Source organism: Exophiala oligosperma (genome assembly GCF_000835515.1).
Source record: "Exophiala oligosperma strain CBS 72588 unplaced genomic scaffold supercont1.4, whole genome shotgun sequence".
Taxonomy (NCBI): Eukaryota; Fungi; Ascomycota; class Eurotiomycetes; order Chaetothyriales; family Herpotrichiellaceae; genus Exophiala; species Exophiala oligosperma.
The window spans coordinates 1,171,535-1,191,302 of NW_015622821.1; the positions used below are offsets into that span (position 1 = coordinate 1,171,535).

Consider the following 19,768-nt stretch of genomic DNA (forward strand, 5'->3'; position numbering starts at 1 on the left):
TGGGAGGAGTTGATGTGGTGTGCCAGTTGACGTCGTCCAAGGCTTATCGTTGTTCTTCCGAGGCGACCAAATCACAGCCGCACCTCTCCCGGGCGAGAGCTTTCAAACCCCATTCCATCCACTCCGTCACAGCTTTTTCACTTCAATTCCTTTCCAACTCTCCACTCCCTGCTTTGCGCGGTATCGTCGTTGTCGAAGCTTGTCATTTTCGCAGTCTCTGCTAGAGTACAAGCATCGTCGCAATCATGTTGTCTACGAGGCCATTGGGCCGCCTGGCCTCGCGCCTGGTAAGTTCTCTTGCATCATACCTTTGCGACTTGCTCGCATGCCATTCCTGAATTGTCCGGCCCTTGTACATCAGATCAAGCATCCTTTCCCAGCATAATGGCACGGAGATCGATTGCTAACCTCTACGTGCTTCTTAGGGCTCCAATGTCGGAACTGTCAGTCCTCTATCTCTCCCTCGTTTCGCACATCGCAACAACAAAACTAACGCACCTTCTAGCCCCTGCGTATGTCCAGAATGGGATATGCTACTGTCTCTGACGATCCTCTGAGCAAAAATAAGTGCCGTTCCGTGCTTTTGTGGCCCGAGTCCTGACAGGATTATACAGGTCGAGATGACAAACTGGGAGAAGGGACATTACATCAACTACAAGTATGTTGGCAACCTCTGTTAGCATTGGTGTTGGCTTGGAGCGAGCTCTTCTGGCCATGCTATCCTAGGAAATGAGACGGAGCAATGTTAACAAATTACTTTAGGAAAATGTCTGAGAACCTCTCAGTTGTCCGCAGCAGACTCAACCGACCCCTCACATACTCCGAGAAGGTCCTCTATTCTCATCTGGATGACCCGCACAACCAGGAAATCGAGCGCGGCGTCTCATACCTTAAGCTCAGGCCCGACCGAGTGGCATGTCAAGATGCAACCGCACAAATGGCTATCCTCCAGTTCATGTCAGCAGGCATGCCTTCAGTCGCTACTCCAAGTACCGTCCACTGTGATCACTTGATTGAGGCCCAGATTGGTGGTGACAAAGATTTGGACCGAGCGAAGAGTATCAACAAGGAAGTGTACGATTTCTTATCCACCGCATGTGCCAAGTACAACATCGGCTTCTGGAGACCAGGCTCTGGCATTATCCATCAAATCATCCTTGAGAATTACGCTTTCCCAGGTGGTTTGATGATCGGTACTGACTCTCACACACCAAATGCTGGTGGTTTGGGTATGGCTGCCATCGGTGTTGGTGGTGCTGATGCTGTCGATGTCATGGCAAATCTTCCATGGGAATTGAAGGCCCCTAAATGCATTGGTGTCAGATTGACGGGCGAGCTTTCTGGATGGACTTCTCCCAAAGGTAGGAAAGCTGTTGGTTGGGGGATTGACAGAGCTGACTTGGTGGACAGATATCATTCTCAAGGTTGCCGGAATTCTTACAGTAAGTTGACTTACCCGGGAACAGTTTGAAACAATTACTTACACATGAAATAGGTCAAAGGTGGAACTGGAGGTGAATCTTTTGTTACTCATTCGATTTGCTATGGCTTGCTGACGTTTTATAGCTATCGTTGAATATCATGGTGAGTGGTGATTTGGAACCTTGATTCGAGGATCTGGCGAAGCAATTGATTGGTCCACTACTGGACGCGTCCCGTGACCGGTTCCCTTGACTTTATCTCCTGGACTCGCTCTTTCCAGTGATAGCCTTCATCGACTTATACTTGGAACCGGCTTTCTGGGCTAGCTCGTGTCAGGACATTACTTGGAACTCTGCACGCTTCCCCGACTGCACCCGAAGAAACGCAAGTTAGCGAAAGGACTTCGGTCATCTCGACTTGGCCTACAACAGACACCACGGAGCATGCTCCGGTCGAATACCATCAACGCAATCATTCGAAGACCACCAATTGATCATCAACATATGCATCACTCAATAGACTCCGATCCTCAACGAGTGTAGATGCTGTTTAGGCAAGGAGCGGACATCCAGGCTCAATAACAGCATTTGCAATCGTTGAGTGAGGGAGGATGTAAGTGGTATAAGACATTATCTCGATATCTCGATCAATTATGCTGGGCGGCTCCTCTGGACTTATCTGGCTATATTCTGTTATTCGTCATGCTGGCCCGTTGTTGGACTTCCTGGACTTTGCCTGATCTGTCCCAAGGCTAATACGACATTATACTAACGTGTTGTCTGTCTACAGGTCCTGGTGTCAACAGCCTAAGTTGCACTGGCATGGGCACGATCTGCAACGTAAGCTCTCCCAATATTTCCGATGCAATTTCTGACTCTTTCGAAGATGGGAGCTGAGATAGGTGCGACTACATCCATCTTCCCCTTCAACGACCGAATGTACGACTACTTGGCTGCAACCAAACGCCAGCGCATCGGAGACCTTGCCCGAAGCTATGCTGCCGAACTTCGCGAGGATGAAGGCGCCGAGTACGACCAGCTGATCGAGATCAACCTCTCTGAACTGGAGCCTCACATCAACGGTCCATTCACTCCTGATTTGGCCACCCCAATTTCCAAGTTTAAGGAAGCCGTCAAGGAAAACAACTGGCCTCAAGAACTCAAGGTCGGCTTGATCGGTTCCTGCACGAACTCCTCGTACGAGGACATGGCTAGAGCCGCCAGCATCGCTCAAGATGCTATGGATCACGGTGTTAAGGCCAAGTCTTTGGTAAGTTCTTAACTGCGTTCCCTCTTGTGGAGATCGTCTGACGTTTCCTAGTTCTGTGTTACCCCCGGATCGGAGCAAATCCGTGCCACTATCGAGCGTGATGGTCAACTCAAGACGTTTGAAGACTTTGGAGGAGTTGTCTTGGCCAATGCTTGCGGTCCTTGCATCGGTCAATGGGACCGAAAGGACGTCAAGAAGGGCGAACCAAACTCCATCATCTCGTCCTACAACCGAAACTTCACTGGTCGTAACGATGCAAACCCCGCCACCCACTCGTTCGTCACTTCTCCAGATCTCACTGTGGCCATGACTATTGCTGGCGATCTTGGCTTCAACCCTCTCACCGACACCCTGAAGGACAAGGATGGCAATGAATTCAAGCTCAAACCCCCAACCGGTGACGCTCTTCCACGCAATGGATACGACCTCGGCCGTGACACCTACCAAGCCCCACCGGAGGAGCGTTCCCAGGTTGACGTCAAGGTCTCGCCCACTTCCGACCGTCTCCAGATCCTGCAACCCTTCGATGCTTGGGACGGCAAGGATCAGACTGATCTCCCTATCCTGATCAAGACAAAGGGCAAGACCACCACTGATCATATCTCTATGGCCGGCCCTTGGTTGAAGTACCGAGGTCATCTTGACAACATTTCCAACAACATGTTGATCGGTGCCATCAATGCTGCCAACGGTGAAGCCAACAAGGTCAAGAACTTCAAGACTGGAGAATGGGATGCTGTCCCAGCTACTGCTCGTCAATACAAGAAAGATGGTATCAAGTGGGTTGTCGTTGGTGACTGGAACTACGGCGAAGGTTCATCTCGAGAACATGCTGCTCTTGAACCAAGACATCTTGGTGGTATTGCTATCATCACCCGAAGCTTTGCGCGTATCCACGAGACCAACTTGAAGAAGCAAGGCATGTTGCCTCTGACCTTCTCCAACCCCGAGGACTATGACAAGATCAACCCTGATGACAAGGTCGACCTTCTCGTCACTGGACTGGCTGTTGGTAAGCCTCTGATCATGAGAGTCCACCCCAAGGACGGCAAGACATGGGATTGCGAACTCTCTCACACTTTCAACGAGGGCCAGATTGAATGGTTCAAGAATGGCAGTGCTTTGAACACCATGGCCAAGAAGCACGGCGCGAAATAATTGTAGATAGGTTCTGGTGGATTGATTGAGGAGTTGTATAAAGTGATCATAGCGAGGGCCCAGCAGAATGACACTACTGGGGATGCCTTAAGAATGGTGCCTAGCTGGGCTGCTCGAGTAGGAGGGGCTTTTGAAAGCACGATGTCATGTATCTTTCATAGCAGAAATTACCAAATGCGTTGTGTTTCCTTGGGAAGTCTACTGAGTCCATTTTGCTGGTTATCAAATCATTCTTGGAGGCAGTTAAAAGCTATTGGGGTGAAATACCGTACCCAGGATACATCAATCCCCCATGAACCTCGGCATCTCGAATACGGAGGGGGAAATGTACATACGGTCGGGTCCGCAGAGAACCGCAATTGCGATATCCATTGCACCTTTATCCGACTATAAAATGCGCTGCAGATGCCATCACTGCGTTGCATATATAGTGTCGACCCAACCAGCCTCTTTGACATTCTTCTGATTGCTGCCTGCTTGTCCTGGAATTATATCACCGACGCTGAATTTGTGTCAGTTCCTTGAGTCCTCCCGAAGTCCGGTTGGACTACGCCTCAAACTACCTTCGTCCCTCCAGACTCAACTCTGAGCGCAAGATGTCCGCAGTTCTATGAGAGAGACTCGAGTAGCCTGAATACAAGAGGGAGCGCATTCTCACAACCTCTCGAAACCTTAGAAATTGATTTCCTCCTCCACCTCCAACACCCGACAGCCAGTGTATGCGCCTCACGAGCCCACCTTTCCGATTGGGGACAACATATTACACGTCGATACCTCATATTCGAACATTCAGACACAAAGTCAGGATGGCGCAACATTTACCCCATCTCCCTGACTGGGAACAAGTCAGCACCAACATCATCCGCATACTCGGTGGGAACCCAAGCAAGGTAAAAATTCCCCTGCCTCTCTACAATGATGTCCTGTTGTGTACCATGACCAATATAGTACGAGAGTGCGGCCATACTGACTTGTACGGACAGTTCACCCTCCAAGGCACAAACACGTACCTCCTCGGCCGGGGCGCGAGCCGTCTCCTCATCGACACTGGCCAGGGTGAGAAGCGCTGGCTCGACACCTTGTCCAGTGTGCTACACAAGCAGAATGCCACGGTGCAAAAGTGCCTCCTTACGCACTGGCACCACGACCACGTCGGTGGAGTAAAAGACCTCAGGTCTCTCCCTTCCTCCTCCGAGGCGGAAATATACAAAAACACACCCACGCTCAATCCGGACAATCTACTCGACCCGTCAAAAGTCCACGACATTACCAACGGCCAACGCTTCAGTACGTCGACCCCAGACGGCACGTTCGAGGTCGAAGCCGTCCACACTCCGGGTCACGCAAAGGACCACATGTGTTTCCTGGTCACTTCCTCCCCGGACCCAAACGAGATAGGTGCACTCTTCACGGCGGACAACGTCCTCGGCCACGGCACCGCCGTCTTTGAAGATCTCGGTCAGTACCTCGACAGTTTGAACCTGATGAAGCGTCGTGTTCTGGAACTTTCGTCGTCGTCGGCAGAAACCGAAAAGAAAAAGGCATATCCCGGACACGGCGCCGTGATCGAAGACGCCACGGGCAAGATAGACGAGTACATTGCCCACCGGCGCATGAGGGAAGACGAGGCCCTGAACGTGCTTCGGTACGGAAGTGTCAAGAAGTCTGGGAGTGGGGATGAGGTGGTGCACGACAGTATCACGACGGTCGGGGAGAGTGATGGTGAGGACGCGACAACAACAACAACGACAACAACAGCCAACTTGGGCAAGGAGGTCGTCGTAGGCAAGGAGTGGGAGAGCATGGAAATGGTCAAGGTCATTTATCGTCATTATCCCGAGAGCCTGTTCAAGCCCGCCGAGTACGGGTTGCTCATGGTCTTGGAGAAACTCAGGCGGGATGGGAAAGTCGTCAAGACGGACGCTGGGAAGTGGAGGGTCAGCGAGAAGGCCACATTGTGAATATCATGTCGGGCTATACGTGGTTGGAATTAGAGTAGAGTACTTTAGATACTACTATCTACGTATGGGGGCAACCATGAAAGCAGAATAGAAATCCAGACTCGATTCATGTTGAGCATTAGAGGTGAATCTTGAATGTTCACTATCTCGGATGGGTGTTTGCTTTTATTTTTGTTTTGCTTTCCCATCAAGAGAAAAGAATGGCCTTCGATTGTAAAAAGGCAAGCAATGCTTCGCCCACGCCTTGCGGACTAGGCTTCTCGGCACACACGTCGGCGTCGAAGCCGAATTTCTTCTTGAGATGGTCCCTAGTCGTGGGGCCGATGGTGACGATGACCGGCTTGGGCTGTCGTCGTCGTTCGTCTTCGTTACCACCCGAGAGGCCTACGGGCTGCCCCTCCTCCTCCCACCGACGGCGCGCCCGATCGGTCAGGACGTTTGAGTCGTCGATGAGACCCAAAGACCTGAGCATGGCCTCGCACCCTTGAGGGCTAAAGACAACGACTACGACCACGACGGGCGGTACGGCCTGGTTTTTGAACGATTCCAGCCGCGCCCCAAAGGCCCGCGGGAACGACTCCATCGTCTCGGTCTTGTACACCTCGACCTCGTCGACGTGGATCCGGTCCCGCGGGTCGTCCAGCTTGCCGCCCACGTCCATGAGGGTCTTGGGGATGATGTCTCGCCTCTGCTCGCCTACCAGGAACAACAGCCCTCTCTTTTCCCCGTGGTTGTCGTCATCTTCCTCGTCGCGAAGTGTAGATCGCCTCCTCCGCGTCGCGTGGAGTTTATTATAATGTGAAAGTATGTACTCGGCCAAACTGCCGCCGTTGCCTGTGTGTTCACCGAGGACGGCGGGACGCAGGCGAGCGAACGGTGACGGCGACGACGAGTTCTTTCCCGCTTCTACCAATGTCTGGAGTGCCCGTGACGTAGCAGGACCGACGGTGTAGATTGGAAACGTCGAATCATCCTCGACCGTTTCCTCGCCGCTCGCCGCTCTCGCTGTACTCGCACCCTGATGACTCGGGTCGATCAACCCTAAGCGACCAAGACATAGAAAATTGTCAGTTTGATGGTCTTATCTCATCATTGTGGGTTAGGTGAAACTACGCCACCAGTTCAAAGTCTCGAGGCGGACAAGGATAAGGACCGACAAAACAAAGAGAGAGAGAGAAGCATACCAGTATCAGTATCCGCAGCGGAAGTAGCAGTGGTAGTGGGTGTCCCTTGAGTTGCATTCTCTTGTCGATCCACCTGCACTCGCACTCGTTCAACAACGTCCGCCCAGGCCTCGACGGCCCTCTGGCTCGTGAAGATCATCCCCCCATATTTCTCTGGTAAAAGCCCACTTTCCAACGACTCGGCCAATCCTTCCAAGTTGGTCGTGTTGGGTCGATGTTCCAGGACCGGGATGAAGTGAGGTTGGAAAACCCAACTTCCGCCATCCCCGACCGAAGAGGGTGTGGTGGTGGTGGTTGTCGTCGTCGTCGTCGTCGTAGACGAGAAAAAATACTCTTCGTATGAGTCGTGCGGGATGGATCGGGTTTTGAGGAGCAACACGGGGATGGTCCCTGGTTTCGGCATCGTTCATCTGAAACACAAACGCACACACACAGCACGGCGTGGGACCTTGGGTCTCGTACTGTACGGAAGTTTTACAAAAATACAAAAGTTTCGAAACCGTTGGAACACAGATGGCTTTGCGACTGGAGTACACCTCCGTATAGGTCGCTTCGAATGATACCTAGTAGCCCGTTCGCCCTAATACAGAGTATCTGTACTCGAACTCCGTACCAGCAAACGCGAATGTATTTTTTTTCTCTTCTTCAAACCTCATCAGCGAGGGGCTTGTTTTAGGCGAGGGGGTCCCAGTAGTTCTCTTCTCTACTTTTGTGGTCGCGTACTCCGTAAGCAAAACCCCTTCCTCTTACTCCGTGCGAGCGATGGTGGTTGACAACGCTAATGTGTCAGGCTGAAACACGCTTTCCGACTCTTTTTCCTAGACAAACATTTTGGAGACTTCCTCGCATCGGCAAACGGAGCGGTGCCAGGCTCAAACTGGCGAGGGATCCGGGGTTGGGACAAGGATGGGCGTGGGTGAGTTTCTTCCCTTCCGCAAGGACGAGGCGACTTTTTTTCTTTGCAGAAAAAAAGAACTGCGTTTGCTTACGGGGTAGACTTGGGTTACAAAGACTAAAAGGTTGCCGCCGCATCAAACCCCGGCAACGCGACCCTTGTTTCAATCTGAAGGGGGAGGGGGAAAGGACTGATTTAATCACACTGACGAACAGAAGGAATATACAAAAAGAAGATCAAATCTTTCGCCGGGAGAGTACAAGGTAGTTCCCAACGTAACAAATACACACACACAACGCAATTACATTGTGTATGATTCATACGGAAGTACTTTGTATGGATTGGATTGTTGGAGATGCGTTTTGCCTTGAGCATCTGATGTCATTGGAGATTCTTTTCTATTTTCAACTTTCATACCAGTATTTATTTCCCCTGGCAATTATTGAACGCCTACTCCGTACTGCTTTCTATTGTTTGCTTAGGGTCTTTACTCCGTACAGAGACTCCCCATACAACACAGAGACTAAACCACCCCTTCCCATCGAATGCTCAGCCACCTCGAGACCACAAACTAGAAAACGTAGGCTCAGCGGCTGCGGATTTGGTATAACACATCACTCGAGAACCATCTCCTAATCAAAGAACGAAAAGGGCTGTCACACCAGACGTAGCTCCGTGGAGCAGGTCGCTTGCTGTCATGACTGAGTGGATCACAAGTCTGCAAGCAGCCTCGTCCTCCAACAAGAAGAAAAAAAACACCCTTGTCCTCTACCCTACCTCGTCCGCCTTGACATGAAACATGATAGGGCTCGTTCGAGCGGGAGAGCCGTTGAACCGCTGCACTCGGGTGCACTCCGCCTCGGCAATTGCCGACTAGTCTTCGAGCATGGTATTGTATACCCGTCCAGGTTTCAATCAGTAACCCTGGCCAGCTTCCCCATCAACGTCTTCTTGATTTGAAACGTCGGGAGAGCCGACCATTACATAAAATCCCTTCCCACCATGTCTCCGGTCCCACTCCAGTATATGTCCTCCCGGTCATGGCGAAAAGAAAATTGCCGTGGCAGGTCTGCTTGCCTTCCACTCCTGGTAGACGTGACAGTGATACTCCGTAGCATTATCGCGTACCTCGACAGTCCTGCTGATAGACTAACCATTCGTCACACAGAGTGCGGACCGTGTGGCGCATTCGGCCCCACTGCGTGCAAGGCGGTTGCGAACGTCGTACAGCCGGCTGGCATTTGGACATCGTCCACCGCAGCAAGAAGGCAGCCAACGTATCATGGAAACTTGAGAGGAATAGTTTTCTGTTCCGGCAACCTCAATGGCTGGAGGCAGACTCCAACTCGTCCATCGGCAAAGACCTCAAATATTGATAGAGTGAGCGAGAAGCACGATTACACAGTTAAAGGTCAATTGACGCTTGGACGAGGGGACATCGATCCCCTGTTCGCTTCGAGATGCACATGCAATGCGGACAATCTTCGGGTCGAACAATTCTTTGATAAATGTCCTTTTGTGGAAAAGTCAATGCAGGCAGTGCGCTCTTGGTTGTTCTGTATGCGTGCTTCGACCGTAAGATCACGGAGCAAACATCAAACCCGGTTATATATTAGATTCCTCCTTGCCATCGCAAATCAGAGAAATATGGCTGCAGATCATTTTGAGCCTGGTAGACCAGGGTTGCCGCTGTCCGTGACACGACAGCTGTCATATTGGCTTCGAAACTGAGCCGTCCAACGGTGAATAAGTACAGCTCGTAAGCCGCTAGGCAAGCAGGCTGATACCGGGAAGGTACCTGCCAACAAGCAAATAGTGTTAGGAAGGTTCCAGAGGCGTTCTAGTTCGAACCAGTGTATGAGATTGCATACAGTCACCGTTGGTTTGCTGCAGCCCCGCGTAGCAGGGGGTCCAAACCACCACCTTGTCTCATCAGCAAAAACGAGAAAAAAGCCTCCCTATGCCGCTCTTTTCTGCATTGGAAGATTTCGGGGGAGGCATCTTCGCAACTGTCCCTGATTTTCAATGTGGCTGGCGGCTTCGGTCTCCATGCATCGAGGCGACGCTTAGGGGAAAATGCGGCATCATGGATGTCGTCCGGTTTGGCCTCCAGAGGGTTCCACACAAATAGAAGACCACGAGGCGCCCTTGCTCACCGGGTGCATGCATATGTCAAACTCGCTAAGCCTGCTGTTGCATGTCATGTACGGCCAGATTTGACTTCAGGCTCAAATGGTTGCCAGGCGATGGGCGAATCCCATCACCATTTCCCAGACGCAGCCGAATGTCCGGATTTGAAAATAGGCTTGCTCAGATGCCCAACTGAGGTGCGAGACGCGTGCAGGTAATCGTCTTGCTTGATTGTATCGCATGTGGATCGATGGTATGTTTGCTTCTCTCGTCTTCTTTTGCCCAGTGTCTGGGTCTCGGCTCGTGATATATAGGGATGCGCTCTAAGCAAAAGCTCACGCAAAAGTCTGTGACACTCACTCGTTGTGCTCACGAACTCGTACCATCTTGCACATACATTTCGGGCTGTTTCATCGACCTCTTTTCTTCACCGCCAGAATGCCTCAAACGCAGCCTGTAGGACCGAGAGCTCCGAAGGATGACTTCATGAAGGCCCTTGGTCTCAGCACTACCGATCCACGACACGAAGGATATTATCGAGCCATGCGGGTAGGTCCAAGCGCTAAAGGAATGGGTATCCCGCTCGATAAGGGACTGATGTGCTCACAGGAAGAAGCAATTGCCGTTTACAATGGTCTGAACGCCGACCGATCAAGCCTGATAGATGAGAAGCGAGGCGACAAGTCAACCTCACCTCCATTCTTCTGGCATCATATCCGTCAAGAACGTCGCCGTCAAGCCATTATCGACACCTGGCAGCAGGCAAAGCCTGGCACCATCCAGCGCACTCTGTTCGACCAGGGAGCTACCACGGGAGAGCACGCCCCAAATTGGGTAACGCTTTGGCTGCTATACAGCGTCTTCCGGTCCAGGGACATACGCAATAATCGGAACCGACGAGCCGGTGATGGTAGTAGTGGTGGAAGTGAGTAGCTCTCGCCATGTGTCGCCTCTAGGTGTTAATTTGCCCACCAGGTCATTCATCAGGAGGTTCAGATTCGGCAATATTTGATCCGGCTAGGAATACGTATGTACGTCGCTGATATTACCGTAAGACTCGACGTTGGTAATATTCCCTGTATTTTGTACTAGTTAAGGCATGGGCTGGTGCTGGGCGTCAGGCAGTGATTAATGTTAATCGTCGTCTTCTCCCTCCTCTTTGTCGTTCTTCTTCTGACCCTTTTCCTTCTTCCGTTCTTCTCGCAGAGCGTTGCTCACTTCTTGACCATGTTCGTCTTTGACTTCATCCCATTCGACGTCATACTCGGATGCAACAGCCTTGACCTCTTTTCGGATAGCATTTGCTTCCTCGACCAATGCCTCCCACTTTTGAATGTCGAATCCTCTCATTTCATAAAGCTTGCTTTGACGCCGACTAATGGTCAGGTTCAATGCTGATCTGTATGAGACCTCACGATTATGGTACAAAAACCACATATAGCCACCGATGATGGTACTCAATCCGACAAGGTAGGTTACTGGCTCCATCTATAATACATTAGATCCTGGTGCGTGCGGGCATTGGAAACAGCACACGGAGTTTCAGAAGGGCAGGTAAACTTACAACATCCCAGCCTAGGTCCGTCTCGAAGGTCAAACGGTACACCACGTACCACCAACCAATCAACAAACCGCAGCCACCCATGGCTAACCTCTGACCACTCCTGTGAGCAGCCAGGTCGCATTCCTTCTTGATCGCAGCCATGTCGGCAATCTTCTTTGACGTCTTCCGCAGTCTTTGCCGCAGATAGAATGTGCGGTCATTGAAAGACGGCACAGCGACTTTGATGGTCCGAGGGCTTCCCTCGATCTCAACTTCAAACTCTTTCGCTCGTGCTGCATCTCTTATGAAGTCTCCAATCTCTGTTGAGGCACTCCACCTTACGAAATCTCCTTTGTCTTCACCCTCTCCTTCTCGGCCGGCACCACTGTAGCTCTCAACGCCCCCATCGCCGAGAGATTCGCTTCGAGGTTCTTTGTCGTCTTTCTCTTCGGATGGTAGCTTTTTCTTAGGTTTGATCTCATCACTTGTGGACTCCATCGCTCGAAATGACACTGAAGGTACTTTATTGCTCCCATCCTCCGTATTCATGGTAGGTAGTTCTGACTGGATTAGTCTTTCCAGATAGGAGAGCGGCTGTTGCGGGTGGACGAGAAGAGCCAGAGGAGCGACGTCTTTTCTATCGGAGTTTTTATCAATCGTAGTCAGTGGTAGGACGAGCTTGAGCAGTCTCGAAGGGGTTGTCAGTAATTTTCCTGCTCCGGGGTCAGTATGCAGCAGGAGGTGGCGTTTGCAGGCCACTTGCCTTTGGTCATGGCCCCAGCAGAGCGTTGCCTTCGTACGGGAGGCTCTTGTGCTCCCTGACGATGCCACGGGGCTCGCAACTGCTTGTCCTTTCCTTCCTCTGTGACGGCATCGTCAAACTCAGATAGCGCTTCGTCGATTCCCTGCTGGTTCAGGTCTTTGGCAGTCTGTTCACCTGAAATGCATCGTTGTGAATGTTTGACGAATGTGACTCTGGCAAAATGTCTCGGCTGCCACCCCTCAACATGATATCTGCACGGCTGTCTGACCTCTAGTACAAAAGTCTTCAGTGACACCCGGGTCGAGACTTGGTGAAGGCTGCGAGTCTGCGCCAACTGCCTCACGCGGTTGGGAAGCCGCATGGCGAGTGGAGTGGCAATGTTATTGATGGGACGGCACAATTAGCATGATGCCTGGAGGGTTTTAGGCGTAGAAATATGAGACATGTTTCGAGGGCGACGAGATTTTATGGACCAAGTCGATATTGTTGATTTCTTGCTTGAACACGACGGGGTTCTGGACGCAACGACGTCACTCGAAAACAGTTGGAGCCAGGGCCACAACAGGCATTTGGCCCTAGACTCTTCCGCCCCTTGAACGAAGGGACAGGAACTCCATTATTATCACCCATAAAGTGACCTGACAACTTTTCCCAGAAGACCTACTGAAGTTTTTGTTCAGACCTTATTCTTGTTATGCCAAAAGGTGATTCAATTGCTCATTTCGAATACTAAGTTCATCAGATCCGTACTCAAAGAGAGAAACTATTTTGGGTTTTGCAGTCTAGAAAAATCATCTCAACAACAAAGTCAGTCACACATCCTTCCACGCATGCTTGATCAATCTGCCCTCGTAGGGCCACCATCCGCCGCTATGCCTAGAAATCATGAAGCACAGAAACCCACACAGTTGCCTGCATACATCTCGTCTAGAAGCAGGGCATGCAATGGAAGAGGAAGTGGAGGAGTGCAAAATCTCGACGGTATGGTGAAGAAATGGCCCTCCTCTGCAATGGTCATGGTCATGGTCATGGTCATGGTCTCATGAATCGTAAAATCGTTACAAAAGAAACAGCTTTTTCGAAGACATAACGATGCTTCCAGTCACCCAGGCGCAGACACCCTTACGAATTGGCCGAGCTAATAGCGTTGCTGTCCTCTTCTGTTGTAATGGTGCGAATCCGAGGATGAGGTGGATGAGTATGAGCTTCTATAACTCGTGCCGGACATTCTTGCTGATTGACGAGAATCTCTCCAATCAGGGCTGCTACCGCCGCTTCTGCTGCCCGAGCTGTCGGTGTCGCCATACCGGTAGTCGGTACGGGCATCACTTCTTCTGCTGTGACGACCGGAACCCACTGGTACTGGGTTGCCCTGGATGACACCTCCGTGGGCAAAGCCTGTCGGGTACATGCCATCATTGGCAGAGAAATTCCGACAAATATTGAAAGCGATCAGGGCCGCTCCTTCTTTCGCAGAAGATTCTGATGGGTGAGAGCCAGAAGTCTGATATTCCCGGTTGTTGACTCTGACAATACATCTATAGCCAGACGGAGTGTAGGACACTTCATAAGCAGGATCGGGCCATCGACGGCGTTGACATAGACCTGAAGAGCACTGGTCAGTCTTTGTGGGGCCAATCGAAGACAAATCCGAAACAAAAATGTGATTGAATGGCTATCACATTGATCATCCCAGGAACACTTGTGGCTCATGAATGAGGCTGAACGACCCCTGACCGCCTGGCCCAAGAGGAGCGCATCAAGAAGTCAAAAAGAAGGATTTCGTCCAGAAGCCGCAGCAACAAGGTGTCGACAGCACATGAAAGCAAGCCACGGTGGAATACACGTACTGGCCAGGTAGACGGTATGCAGCATGACTGCACCGAATTCGCAAAGTATTGAAGCCCAAAAAGTGGTGCATCCAATTGTTGTATAGAAAGCACGACGAAAGACCAAAGGACTGGTTTGCCAGGAATAGCAGGCCTTATCATTGACAATATGCGTCCACAACGGTGTGGCCAAGTGCACACGAGATACGTGATAGACTTGTATCAGGCGAGTAATCTCAGATACAGAGACAATAACATCGATATAGCTGGAAATTTTTACAGGCGAAGCACGGCGGTTGTGCCCACATATTTCATGGCTTCATCGCGGAATCCTGCGATGCCAGCGCAGCAAATGCGAGACAGGCGGCAATTGCGTGGGGCATGGCGAGAGCATCCCACTGTGGCCAAAATACTTCTGACGAGCGGCTAGGTATTGGTCGATCTGCGGATGTTGAACGGGTTTGCTCGTTTTCATCGTAATAATGTCATTGATGTGTTGGCATCCATTTCAGCCAGTACCGGACTGAAAAAGTCGGGACCGTTCTTAGCATTTTGCCTATGTCTGGAGGCTTGTGCAGATCTACTGGACGCCTGTGATTGGCAACCGTATCTTCCTCGGGTTCCCCGCGCAAAGCGTCCACGGTTGAAGAATGGCTCAGCGTCATCATTTTGGTCAAAGACCCATGCCGGGATTTTGAGTTGAGTCGTTGCTGACGTGCACGACCGGTGAAGCTTGTCCAGAAAAGTGTACTGTACAGCTATCACGGCGTTGAAGACAAACCGAAGAGGCAACATGTCACTGCCATTAGCCAACCCAAAACTCCCCCTCTCACCTGGCAAATGCCATGGCAGAGACACCTGGCAGGTGGAGAATGGGTGCGTATCATGCTGCAGGTTCGGCTGGCCGAAGATTCCTCGTCTTGGAGAGTTTTGGCCTGAAGAATGTCGTATGTTCCGATACGCCGCAGGCTAGACGCGAGGGGGAAAGATGCAACTCCGACTGCATGGTGTTGGCCCGGAAGTAGCATTGGTCAAGGGCCCAGAGAAGAATCTTGCGCAATTCGTCTCGGCTGACTATTAACCAGGCAATGAATTCTGAACCCATTGGAAACAGCGGCTTCTTCGGGCGGCGGTAGCGAACACGCGATGCGCTGCAACACATGGTCGGAATTCCTGACTGGAAGACCAAGCCAACAGGCGAAGGAATGTCCAAAGGTGGGCCTGGCCATCCACTGCAATTGCAGACTCTCTATGCATGAATGTGCTGTCAAATAATCGGTTGACAGGCATGGCGAGATCTTGTTGGGCCGAGCTGCATCGAATCATGGCTTACCCTCGCCTCGATGCTTCATCCACGGTAGAGTGATTGATCCTGCCTCCAATGCTCTGTATAGTTGATCCTCAAATCGAAGAACGACCACTGCCGTGATAGAAACCATGGAAAACAATCAGCCAGCATTGTGATCTCCGAGGTGCACACCACGGTCTAGATCCACGGAAGAGGGTAGTAGCAGAAAGCGGATGGTCTGGCCCAACTTGGACGCACATGTTCTAACGCGAGAGACAGTGGCAATTAGGGCGGGAAACTTGTTGACTTGTGGGCTTGGGCCAGAGTTTTCGAAATAACGAGAGGTCTACTCTTCTCGCATGCAGGGCAAATTTTGCAACGGCGGTACCTCTGGCTGCATTAGGATCCCCACTTAGAGAGTATGAGCCGCTGCAAGCTCGGTCCGATTGATTCTCGAGCAGCAGTGGTAAGGCAGTAGTGCTTCAACAGCGATGAGAACGAGTGGCAAGACAGCTGCATACATGCAGACGCCTCACATAGGTGCCCTTCCCAGATTAAAAAGGTAGGAGCAGCTGGATTGAAAGGGGGATGCGAGAAATGCTCGATCGAGGCAGTATTGAAGGCTTAGGATATCTATTTCCTGCCGAACGACAGTTTGTCCAACAATTTATCAACACTGCGCCTGAACGACCTCATGATCACTACAAATTCAAGACTAAGCTAATGTCAAATCGTTGATGCATTCCACAAGGACCAGAAGCCCGCCCGAGCATGACAGTTGTACCACGCCAGCTCCTTATCTCATCGTGCAGGCTCAAGAGGTCTGGCAGCTGCCCAAGTGCGCATCTTGAGGGCACGATCATGTGGTATCACGAAGACAGGGTTGAGACTTCTGACCTGAGCACCCGTCTCGAAAATGGAGGCCGGGTCACCTTCACTCCGTGTTTGCGCTCTAGCCGCTTCCCAGGTGAAGGCGGATGCAAAGGGGTCTGAACTTTCTGCGTTGGCATATGTGTGAGCGTGTTCAATGTTACTTAACCCAACCAGATTGTAGCAAGTGTGGTAAGAGTCAGGCAACCTGTAGTCGCGTCAGACCTGATTACAGTTGAATCGAGACATACTTACTTTGATGGTTTGTCTCTCAGTCCACCTTCAGGACCTTGGCAGCAGCAAAGTATGTATCTTGCGAGACCTTCACTGCTGTAGAGGTTTTCAATCACGATTCTGCCAACGCCTTTGATGGGGTCTTGAGGGCCGTCCAAAGCTGCCTCTACCAGCGGCCAACAAGTTCCCACCCAGTGACTATAACACCCATCAACGAGCTTGTTCGTCCGACCAGCAAGGCCGCCTTCAGGAGCATATTGCCGGGCAGAGAGCCATGATAGAAGCCCGTCCATATCAAGAAAGCGACCCATGTCATGGGGCGCCCCATGAAGACACAAGCAGGCAATGGTGCAAAATGCGTAGGCCCCATGAGCTTCACTCCCTGGTGAGCTCGCAATCCCGCCTTCGTAGGTTTGACAACGGGAGAGGTATTCGCCCAACCCATCCGTAAACAGTTCAAAGCCACCCTCACGGGCCGGCGAATCAGGCGGCAACGAAAGAGGCAGACCTAACAATGAGAGAGCAACCAAGGCGCAGTATGCTCCTCTGACATCTTCCTCACCCTCTTCGCAGATCCGGAAACCGCCATCCTTCTCTTTCAGCCGGCCGAGCCAATGCCACATTGCTTTGCGGTCGATCAACGAGTAAGCTTCCTCCCCACCGACAAGTGCCAGGCTCAGCAGACCTGCATATGTTCCAGCTAAATGTGAGTACTGGCCAAAGCCACCCCCGAAGCCCCCGGTCGTATTTTGCATCGAATAGAATGTTTTGACGACCCTGGCAGCGGTGTTAGTTCTTGAACAGCACAAGCACACACTGCCTAAGCTTGATTAGTTGTGCTGGAAAGCCAATACCTGGAACGAAACAGAGACACATCTTCTCCCAATAAATGAAGACCTAGCAGTGCCCAATATACCATCCATGGGCGGCTAGCATCGATGCCAACGAATGGAGCCGGAAGTTCGGCCAGGTTCTCTTGCAAGAACTGGATGTGCTCTTCTTTCTCCAAACTCGGCAGCCCAAATTCATTGAAGTCAAATGGACTCCGCGAGGGGTCTTCCACAGCTGTCAGCAATGGTAAACATTCACTGATGGTCGCACTTTGGAGCATCGAGGTTTCAGTCTCTAAAGCATCCAGAAGCTTAGTCGTTTGACGAAAATATGCTGGCATAGGCTTCGAGAACAAGCCGGATGTCGCCATGGCAAGTAGCTTGATGCAACACACGCCAATGTTCAGAGATTCTGATGTATACCAGGGTTTAACAAGAATAGACTCATCGAAGCAAAGGGATGCCAATGGCCACGATGGAATCCTCCCTGCGTTCTTGATATTGTTCTTGGAAGTCCCAAGCCACTCAGCCTAAAAGTTAATCATTCCAGCCGTAGATTGTTCTTTTGATAGCACTTGTGGAGTTCAAGGACAGGAACTCTTTCTCTGAGCGAACTGACTAGGGGCTCACGAAACTGTGTTCAGTGACGATTATTAGACAAGTCTCTTACTGAGGTCGATGAAGGATTTTAGTCATACGTTGGCGACGTCCAAACGCAGCCTTGGCACACGAAGTTGCGCGTTACGAAAAGGATAGAAGAGACATACTGATCCCCTATTGTAACTCGCGGGATGCTACCCAGACACCTCAGGTGCACTGTATAGTAGGTGACTCTACGAAAGATTGGTTGTAGAACACCAGCGTACGGATACAGCAACCCAACATATCTGTTGTATTCCGTACATGGATGAGCATTTTCACCAGGGTAGTTAATGACGCTGATTGTGATGGCACGCACATTGTCTCCTACTCGGCTCATCCAGTTGCCATTCCAGGATTGTCTTCGAGAAGCTTGTTCAATGCATTGCGCGGGGAGGAAGTCCTTGCAGTTGACGATACACAACATTCTAAAGAATACGTGAACTGGTCCAGGTGCACACTCTGTCAATTCCGTGGCCTGTATCCACAACCTCCCCTTACCTTTGCATGCGAGGCATCAGTCTTCTGGCTCGAGCTATCTTTGTATCAAGGAAGTCCGCATTCTCGTAAATCCTGGTGCTCCATGCGGCCGACCGTTCCCACCCAAAGATTTGAAACTGGAAAGCGCGTGTTCTCCAGCTACACCGCCCTTTACCCAGGGCAATCCACAGGAAATCAATCCGGGGCACGTCTGCTCGACCCTTCAGCTGAAAAGACAGCTACGATACAGCTCGTGTTCGAGAATCAGGGAGGTTCTTGCAATAAATATATCTTGAACGCTTAGCAAGGACGCTTCCACAGGCACACAGCGTCCCCATCAATATTATCGGGAATGATGAGGCGAAGCACGCATGTTCTGCACCAAACATGAAGAATTGGGCTTACTTGGGTGGGTATTAGTGGCCACGCCGTCAGTGATTACATGCATACTAAGACGTGAGCTTGTCTTTGACATTCGGGTGCCCAATGACAGGGACACATGAAACCCATTTCCCACGATATGACTCGTTCTGAGTTGCCCACACTGCAGGAGACCAACAGCTCCTCTGCAACCATGTCGACTGAAATTTGTCCGCTGTACGAGTCTGTGGCACCGCAAGGAGATGAAGGTAGTTCCGTGTAGACCACTCGACAGGTGGCGGAGGATGACTGCTTCGTGTGAGAGACAAGGGAGCGAAGAGCACACAAGTTCTTCTGTTCCTTGTTGCTTGGGGGCGCAGCAGAATGATAACTGTATTTCATGATCCCTATTATGGAGAGAGAGTCCCTTTCGTTTACTGTTCATTTTTGAAGGCTCACTGATCCTTGGTCCCTGTTGCTCTCCTCGTTTGCGTACATCGTTGACCCCCCAAGAATCAAAAACCCTTTGTGTGGGCAGACGGAGGCCGAATGAACCACTGGATCTGCACGGAAATCGGCGCCAAGGAGAACGGGTTGTCTGAGGAGCTCTGCGACGAAATATTCGTGCTCGTACGGGATACTGGTAACAGTTTGTCTGGCGACGTCCGGCCATCGACATTTTCTGGGCTGGTGCTGGGTCAACTGAGGCCCATTGAGGCCCGTCAAGCCCTGGGCCTAGAGCCTAGCGCCTGTCGCCATCACCCAACATCGCTACCCTATCACCTATCACCAACGTGCCGCAGACACGGCTGTGCCCACCTGGCTGGCCGTCCAGTCATCAAGCAGCAACTGGACTACTCTCTGGCGGTCTGACCATTCACCTGTCGACGTCGGGGGCCATCGGTGTAGGTGG

General features: G+C 51.3%; 7 protein-coding genes across 7 annotated transcripts; 3 read left to right on the plus strand and 4 right to left on the minus strand.

The window, feature by feature from the left end:
* Positions 1–245: 245 nt before the first annotated feature.
* On the plus strand, positions 246–3,849 carry PV06_04554 (aconitate hydratase, mitochondrial; the record flags this gene model as incomplete). Its single annotated transcript, XM_016405463.1, has 10 exons — positions 246–287; positions 426–512; positions 615–658; positions 763–1,361; positions 1,411–1,442; positions 1,496–1,514; positions 1,567–1,584; positions 2,212–2,261; positions 2,308–2,691; positions 2,743–3,849. The coding sequence occupies 10 exons, from the start codon at positions 246–248 to the stop codon at positions 3,847–3,849; spliced, it is 2,382 nt and encodes a 793-aa protein (XP_016263669.1).
* A 172-nt stretch (positions 3,850–4,021) lies between these two features.
* On the plus strand, positions 4,022–5,928 carry PV06_04555 (uncharacterized protein). The gene is made up of 2 exons (XM_016405464.1): positions 4,022–4,739; positions 4,833–5,928. Exons 1-2 carry the CDS (start codon positions 4,569–4,571, stop codon positions 5,808–5,810), a joined length of 1,149 nt encoding a protein of 382 aa, XP_016263670.1. The 5' UTR covers positions 4,022–4,568; the 3' UTR covers positions 5,811–5,928.
* Positions 5,877–8,169, minus strand: PV06_04556 (uncharacterized protein). The gene is made up of 2 exons (XM_016405465.1): positions 6,995–8,169; positions 5,877–6,851 (listed from the first exon to the last, which is right to left on the minus strand). The coding sequence occupies exons 1-2, from the start codon at positions 7,395–7,397 to the stop codon at positions 5,998–6,000; spliced, it is 1,257 nt and encodes a 418-aa protein (XP_016263671.1). The 5' UTR covers positions 7,398–8,169; the 3' UTR covers positions 5,877–5,997.
* Positions 8,170–8,325: 156 nt separating this feature from the next.
* PV06_04557 (uncharacterized protein) lies at positions 8,326–12,791 on the minus strand. The gene is made up of 3 exons (XM_016405466.1): positions 12,326–12,791; positions 11,584–12,275; positions 8,326–11,507 (listed from the first exon to the last, which is right to left on the minus strand). Exons 1-3 carry the CDS (start codon positions 12,684–12,686, stop codon positions 11,154–11,156), a joined length of 1,407 nt encoding a protein of 468 aa, XP_016263672.1. The 5' UTR covers positions 12,687–12,791; the 3' UTR covers positions 8,326–11,153.
* PV06_04558 (uncharacterized protein) lies at positions 10,458–10,952 on the plus strand (the record flags this gene model as incomplete). The annotated part of the gene is made up of 2 exons (XM_016405467.1): positions 10,458–10,568; positions 10,629–10,952. 2 exons carry the CDS (start codon positions 10,458–10,460, stop codon positions 10,950–10,952), a joined length of 435 nt encoding a protein of 144 aa, XP_016263673.1.
* Positions 12,792–13,447: 656 nt separating the features above from the next.
* On the minus strand, positions 13,448–13,741 carry PV06_04559 (uncharacterized protein; the record flags this gene model as incomplete). The annotated part of the gene is made up of 1 exon (XM_016405468.1): positions 13,448–13,741. One exon carries the CDS (start codon positions 13,739–13,741, stop codon positions 13,448–13,450), a length of 294 nt encoding a protein of 97 aa, XP_016263674.1.
* Positions 13,742–16,193: 2,452 nt separating this feature from the next.
* On the minus strand, positions 16,194–17,939 carry PV06_04560 (uncharacterized protein). The gene is made up of 3 exons (XM_016405469.1): positions 17,401–17,939; positions 16,568–17,323; positions 16,194–16,520 (listed from the first exon to the last, which is right to left on the minus strand). Exons 1-3 carry the CDS (start codon positions 17,745–17,747, stop codon positions 16,244–16,246), a joined length of 1,380 nt encoding a protein of 459 aa, XP_016263675.1. The 5' UTR covers positions 17,748–17,939; the 3' UTR covers positions 16,194–16,243.
* Positions 17,940–19,768: the final 1,829 nt, after the last annotated feature.

What these genes read in the sequence shown, in the direction of transcription:
- PV06_04557 (XM_016405466.1), bottom strand. Translation starts at nt 12,686, where the DNA reads ATGCGGCTTCCCAACCGCGTGAGGCAGTTGGCGCAGACTCGCAGCCTT. An exon ending in TGCTGGGGCCATGACCAAAG is followed by an intron (nt 12,276 to 12,325) that starts GCAAGTGGCCTG and finishes ACCCCGGAGCAG; the next exon opens with GAAAATTACTGACAACCCCT. An exon ending in CGGACCTAGGCTGGGATGTT is followed by an intron (nt 11,508 to 11,583) that starts GTAAGTTTACCT and finishes AATGTATTATAG; the next exon opens with ATGGAGCCAGTAACCTACCT.
- PV06_04555 (XM_016405464.1), top strand. Translation starts at nt 4,569, where the DNA reads ATGCGCCTCACGAGCCCACCTTTCCGATTGGGGACAACATATTACACG. An exon ending in TCGGTGGGAACCCAAGCAAG is followed by an intron (nt 4,740 to 4,832) that starts GTAAAAATTCCC and finishes TTGTACGGACAG; the next exon opens with TTCACCCTCCAAGGCACAAA.
- PV06_04556 (XM_016405465.1), bottom strand. Translation starts at nt 7,397, where the DNA reads ATGCCGAAACCAGGGACCATCCCCGTGTTGCTCCTCAAAACCCGATCC. An exon ending in CGCTGCGGATACTGATACTG is followed by an intron (nt 6,852 to 6,994) that starts GTATGCTTCTCT and finishes TTGGTCGCTTAG; the next exon opens with GGTTGATCGACCCGAGTCAT.
- PV06_04560 (XM_016405469.1), bottom strand. Translation starts at nt 17,747, where the DNA reads ATGGCGACATCCGGCTTGTTCTCGAAGCCTATGCCAGCATATTTTCGT. An exon ending in GTGTCTCTGTTTCGTTCCAG is followed by an intron (nt 17,324 to 17,400) that starts GTATTGGCTTTC and finishes CACCGCTGCCAG; the next exon opens with GGTCGTCAAAACATTCTATT. An exon ending in CTGAGAGACAAACCATCAAA is followed by an intron (nt 16,521 to 16,567) that starts GTAAGTATGTCT and finishes ACGCGACTACAG; the next exon opens with GTTGCCTGACTCTTACCACA.